Source organism: Sorex araneus, chromosome 1 (genome assembly GCF_027595985.1).
Source record: "Sorex araneus isolate mSorAra2 chromosome 1, mSorAra2.pri, whole genome shotgun sequence".
NCBI lineage: Eukaryota > Metazoa > Chordata > Mammalia > Eulipotyphla > Soricidae > Sorex > Sorex araneus.
In genome coordinates this window covers 10,384,817-10,391,224 of record NC_073302.1, presented here as the reverse complement: position 1 = coordinate 10,391,224, position 6,408 = coordinate 10,384,817, and the positions used below count along the sequence as shown (strand labels likewise).

General features: G+C 37.1%; 1 protein-coding gene across 1 annotated transcript; it reads left to right on the top strand.

Moving 5' to 3' along the window:
* LOC129402239 (olfactory receptor 1J4-like) lies at nucleotides 1-945 on the top strand. The gene has a single exon (XM_055127984.1). The coding sequence runs from the start codon at nucleotides 1-3 to the stop codon at nucleotides 943-945; it is 945 nt and encodes a 314-aa protein (XP_054983959.1).
* The last annotated feature ends 5,463 nt before the right edge of the window (nucleotides 946-6,408 follow it).

Genomic DNA, 6,408 nt, shown 5'->3' with positions numbered 1-6,408 from the left:
ATGAAGAGGGAGAATGAGACCAGAGTTTTTGAGTTCCTCCTGATGGGTCTCCCTGTACCACCAGATGATCAGGATTTGTTCTTGATGCTCTTCTTGGTCTTGTACCTCACCACAGTGCTGGGGAACCTGCTCATCATCCTGCTCATCAAGATAGACTCTCGTCTCCACACCCCTATGTACTTCTTCCTCAGTTTCTTGGCTTTCAATGACGTGTCTTTATCATCTGTCACAGTTCCCAAGATGTTGATGGACATGAAGAGTAATCACAAATCCATCCCCTATTCAGGGTGTGTTTGTCAGGTATATTTTTTAGTATTTTTTGCTTGTACTGACAATTTCATTCTTGCAGTGATGGCCTATGACAGGTATGTAGCCATCTGTCAGCCACTCCACTATACCATGATCATGAGGCAGGAACGATGTATCTCATTTGTAGCTTGGTCCTGGCTCTTCAGTTTTTCACATTCACTGATGCACACCCTGCTCTTGATCCAAGTGTCCTTCTGTGATGATATTACCATCCCTCATTTCTTCTGTGAACTCTCTGCATTGCTAGAGATAAGCTGTTCAGACACTTCACTCAATAATCTGGTCATACTAATAGAAGGAGGAATGGGTTTATGTATTCCATTTGTTTGTATCCTGGGATCTTATATCTGCATATGGGCCACTGTCTTAAAAAATCCTTCTGCTAAGAAATTCTTCAAAGTCCTTTCTACCTGTGGTTCCCATCTCCTTGTTGTAGCTTTGTTCTATGGGACCATTGCAGAAGTGTACTTTTTCTCTTCACCGTCCATGTCTGATATGAAAAAAATAGCTGCTTCTGTGATGTATATGATAGTCACCCCCATGCTGAACCCTTTCATCTATAGTCTGAGAAACAGAGATATAAAACAAGCACTAAAGTTGTTTGCTAATAAGATGATGTTCTTTAAGTCTGAATAAGATGAGAAATATGTATTCAAATGAATAAGGAAGCTATTATGCAAGAATAGATGTTCTGAGAGCTCAGATAAACCTGTTTACACACACATCTCAGAGAGATTGATATTCCCATGTCCCACTCCACTGACATAAAACAGATTTTTATTTCCCAGACTGATTGGTAAGGGGAAGAAATTGTTCAAGTCTTCCTTACATAAATAATGTTTTCAATTTTATATTATTCTGACATTCCCATTATAAATTTTAATGTTTGCTTTTCATTTCCTCTTATGTATGGATTCATACCTGTCCTCAGAATTTATATTGCTGTCAGATGACTTTTTATTGGTTCATTCCCACTTAAGAATAACTGGGATTCCCCAATGCCCCAGAACTGGAGATTGCCCCTACAATAATTGTACAGTTTTAAGTGAACTAAATTTTTTATTAAATAAGTTCAGGATGCAAATTTAAAAACTTTCTGTTATAGTATTTCAGTTACTTCTTCACAATTAGTTCTGATGGAGTGTCAGAAATGTTTTCTGTCATGATCCAGGTGACTAATGTATGCATTACATATCTAGAAATTGAACATGATATGATTTTTACATTTATACACTTTCTTTATGCTTTGACACAACAGTATAGAAATGAATTAAGAAGAATTTAAAACAATCCATAACTTTCTGATGGAAAGGTTCTTATGAAATATCTACATATATGTAAATTACATAAATAATGTAACTTTTGTATTTTATAACAGACATATGTGACATGTAAAATATAAAAATAATGTGCACAAATAAAATGTAGACATATATGTGAGTATATTCATACACAGACATCTAAATACATAAATAACAGGTCTTCATATTATTTATACATAGATAAAAAATGAGTCTCATTGTCAGGAGACCAAATGTTTCCATGCATCCTACTTGATTGTTTTTCTCTCCTTTCTAATGAATTTTGGTTTTTACTTTCATTCTAATCATTTAAACAAAAGTTCTCTCTCTTCGTGCATCACTTTCAAACATTAACACAGATACTCTCTACAAAACAATCCAAAACAATCACTCAAAATTGTACAAGTTGGCACAAGTGAGTGATAATTAAGACTATGGTCTGAGTTAGAAAGGCCACTCTGAGCTGTTCAGAAATGAAATTACCTGCAAGAATGAATGAAGACAAATTTTTGAGGGACACTTAGGGGACAAAACTGTGTAATGACACTATATGAACTAGTAACTAATATAAAGTTACAATATAGTCTAGAGTGAAAACAGATCATTGAAAATTACATATTTATGATATTTTAACAACAACTGTATAGCTAAAAGAGCTCTTAAGAGCATAACAATCACAAAACATTGTAATTTTAAAAGTGCTTCTCTCTGTTCAGAACAATGTTACAGTGAGTGGGGAGCTTGCTTTGCATGCATCTGACCTGGGTTTGATTCCCAGCCAGACTACAATATTCCAGCAGTACCTGGAATTACCCAAAGCACAGAGCCAAGAGTAAGTCTCTACCATAGCTGGGTGTGCCAAAACCAAAGAGAGTGAGAAAGAGAGTGAGAAAAAGAGAGAGAATGAGAGAGAGAGAGGCAAGCTATATGCTATTTACAACAAAGAAACTACAGTTCTATAAACAATCATAGACTCAGTGAAAGGGGAAAGGTGAGAAGTGAAAAATCTACAAAGTCAATGATAAAGACAGAAAAGCAAAAGAAACTATATCATAAGATAAACTTTCAGCACAACATGGGAGCAAGAGAAAGTTATGAAAAAAAGGTAATTTAAAATGTGCAATCCACATATAGATTATTAAAATAAATGTAACCATTATTGGAGCACAAAATAAACAATTATTGGCCTACATTGAGGTTAATATAGCATTACAAAAACAAGAAATTTTAAACACATTTACAACAATGGATTAATAATCCATAAGAAACTTAACAAGAAAATAATGATCTTACTGATGCATTAAAGAGATATTACTAACATATTAAATGGATAGACTATTGAGGCAGAACATTTCATCAAAAAATGGCGCTTTGATGGTGGACAAAGCTAATAATTTCCAGTTCATATTATTTTCTCTAAAATAATATAACATAAGCATATAAGAATTTATTCTCTTGCTACCAAAGTCACGTCAATAAGTTTTTATTTAAAAAATAAGACTAGGGACCAGACTGGTAGTACAGCTGATTAGGTGCTTGCCTTCATGTAGCTGAGCTGGGTTCAATTCCCAGCACCCCAAATGGTCCAATGAGTACCATCAAGACTGATTCCCTGAGCCCTCAGCCTGGGATCAGCCCCAGAACATTACTGGTGTGTTCAAAATGAAAACAAATAAAAACAACTGTTTGGAATAAGAGATAAAACAGGGGTTAGACCTTGATTTGCAGACAGCTGACCTAGGTTTGAACTTTGGCACATATATGTTCTCTGAAGTACTATCAGGGGACACTCCAGAGCACAGATTCAAGAGCAGGCCTGGAGCATCACCTAGCGTGGCCAATTCCATGTGCATTAAATTAAGCAAAGGAATACACCGTCTTTTCATCGGTTTATGGAATAGTCACCAAGATAAATCCTATATTGGAACACAAAACAATTCTCAATAAATATAAGAGAAGTGAACTCAAATCAGGCAAATTTTCCATACTGATAAAACCACAAATCAATCATAAAAGGCTGGTTAAAAGCTCAAAATAGTGGAGATAATATAACATGATCTTGAACATTAATTGACTTGATAAAAATGCCATGAGAAGTTAAAAGAATGCAAAAGCAAAGGAAAGTAAATGGATTATATCCTTAATATCTTTGCAAAATTTGCTAGGTATATGATAAGGATGTAGGAGGGCCTCTTCAACAAATGGGACAACAGGATGGCTGCATTAAAAAAATTAAAGAGAATCAGTATCCTTCTCTACCATGCCGAGAATTAATTTTAAATGGATTAAAGACCTTGATATTTGTCTCAAATCCAGAGAGCAAATCAAGAAAAACATGTCATAACTCTTCCTGATATTATCTCAAGAAACAACTTGACTCAAACTATTTGCCAAAAGAATAGAGCTCGATGTTGGATAACACTGGGTTGTCCTTGCTGCTCCTGCAGGGAGCTTAAGGTTTACTGATCACTCCCACAGCAGTGCAATTGAGACAGAAGCAATTCCAGCAGGCACTAATAATAATAATTATAATTATAATAAATTTTCTCTTTTCTTTATGTCACTTGCATGGTTTATTTAGCAATGTCCTTTTTATAAAGACACAGGAAGACAGTTGATGCTATGCTATGTAACATGGGAGTTAATTCACTCCAAAGTAATATTTATTCCTGGGCATACATATTTATTTGACTTAAGTCTCAGCTGCACTGTTGTGAAAGTGACTGCGTAAACCTTAATCTTGCCCTTCAAAGTTTATTGCAGTGCTATACACAGTCACCAATATATGGAAGCCACCCAAAATCTGAGAACATATGAGTGAAAAAGAATCTATCCTATGTATACCCAATGGAATACTAGTCAGCTATGAGAAACAATGAAATCTTGCAGGTTATTAGACTTGAATGGAAATACAGGGTATCATAATAGAGAGTAAGTCAAAGACAAGACAAATAGCAAATGATTCCGCTCTTATTTGAAGTAAAGTTATACACAATAACAGAATCTTTAAAATGATCAGTGGTAACAGATCCTGGTAATCTAGCTGCAATTCAGAAGAAGTGAATTGACTACGAGGTGGGTCTGGTGAGAACGGATGAGAGAGGATCTAGAGATGGTGGTTCAATGACACTGGTTTGGGGTGTGGTGTGGAAACATGTATCCCTGGAACATTGCTATTAAGACTATTATAAATCACAGTACATACCTAAATTTAATAAATTATGAAGAAATATATATGTAAAATAGTTCATTCATGTACACAAATAATGAACTTTTATTTGGGTCTCTTTTTGCTGGCACTCTTCGGACTTCTTGTATCTGGACGCCTGCCTTCTCCAGCTCTGGGAATTTCTTAGTAATGATGTCTTTGACTATGTTTTTTTCATTGGGGTTACTTCCCTGTGGTTCTGGTACTCCAATGATTCTTATGTTGTTCCTCTTGAAGTCATCCCCCAGGGCTCTGATTCGCTCTATAGCCATTTTGAGGTCTTTGGCCATTATTTGTTGCTGTCTGTAAGCTTTCTGCAGCTCATCCTCAAGCTCGCTGATTCTGTCTTCGGCTGTAGTCATTCTGCTGTTGAGGGCATCTAGTGAGATTTTTATTTCATCTACCGATTGCTTTATTTGTGAGACTTCCGTTCGAAGGTTTGAAATTTCTGCTCTCATTTCTGCTCTCATTTCTTCCTGTATTTTCTTGGTAGACCGTTCCAGCGCTTCATTCATCTCCTCCCTTAATTTATTGGATGTCTGTTCCATAGTTGCTTGGAGTAGGTCGAGTCTCCTCCAGATTTCCTCTCTGAATTGTTTATCTGAGAGGTCGTAGATGTTGGGAGACTCTTTTGAGGTTTCTAGTATCTTTTCTTCTCCCTCTCTTCGTGGAGGGGATTTTCGCTGTTTCTTCATATTGTCACGGAAGTGTAGAGTTGGAACCTTGTAGTTATTTATTCCTCTTCCTTTTTGTGGGAAGAAGGGGCTCCGATTGTGCTAAACTTCCCTTATTCACTGATAGCTTTTATACTGTCAGCCTAAGCTAATGGCTATTTTGCGTAAGTGTTTGAGATCCCAGAAGTGAGTTTTCAAAGGAATACACAGTACCGATTGAGCTGAGGTAGCAAAGAATAACTTCGGCCGCGTTAGCGTTGGCCGCTCTGAGAGGTGGCCACGCCCACTTTTAGACCACGCCCACTAAGACACAGGCCACGCCCCCAGTGTCTTCCTGTTGATGGGGGGGACGGGAGGGCGTGGCCGAGGGATGGTCCTTGTACCTGATGGACGTGCGCAGTTACAAGCCGGTTCGGGAGACGGGGTGCGCAGGGCGAGCAGGGAGTGACTTCAGAAACTCGGGAGACGCAGACTGCACAAATAATGAACTTTTAAAAGAAAATTTTATAAAATAATTCATTTGCAACTGTACACAAAGAATAAAATAGCTAAGAATAATTAAATAATTTAATGTCTATCTTAACAAAATTGACCGATCATATTCAATCGATGGTTTTTCCTGACTGGTGTAGCTGTTGTCCAAAATTCCAAATGGGATCAGACCTCCATCTCCTTCATGTGAAATTCTACTTCACAGAGCAGGGAGAAAGGACTGCAAAGTTTAAGAAGAGAACTCCCAGAACGACCATCATATGGGAGCTCTTTGGCTCTATTCCAGCAATATGGGAAGATGCCATCATTGACAATATCTATGAGGAATACAATCGACTGGTTCAGCACCTCCTTGATTGTGCGAGGAATGCAGAGAGAGAGAAAGCCACATAAAGTCATCTGTCTTTGGAAACTCTTGAGCTCA

Coding starts and splice junctions, on each gene's coding strand:
- LOC129402239 (XM_055127984.1), top strand. CDS start 1: ATGAAGAGGGAGAATGAGACCAGAGTTTTTGAGTTCCTCCTGATGGGT.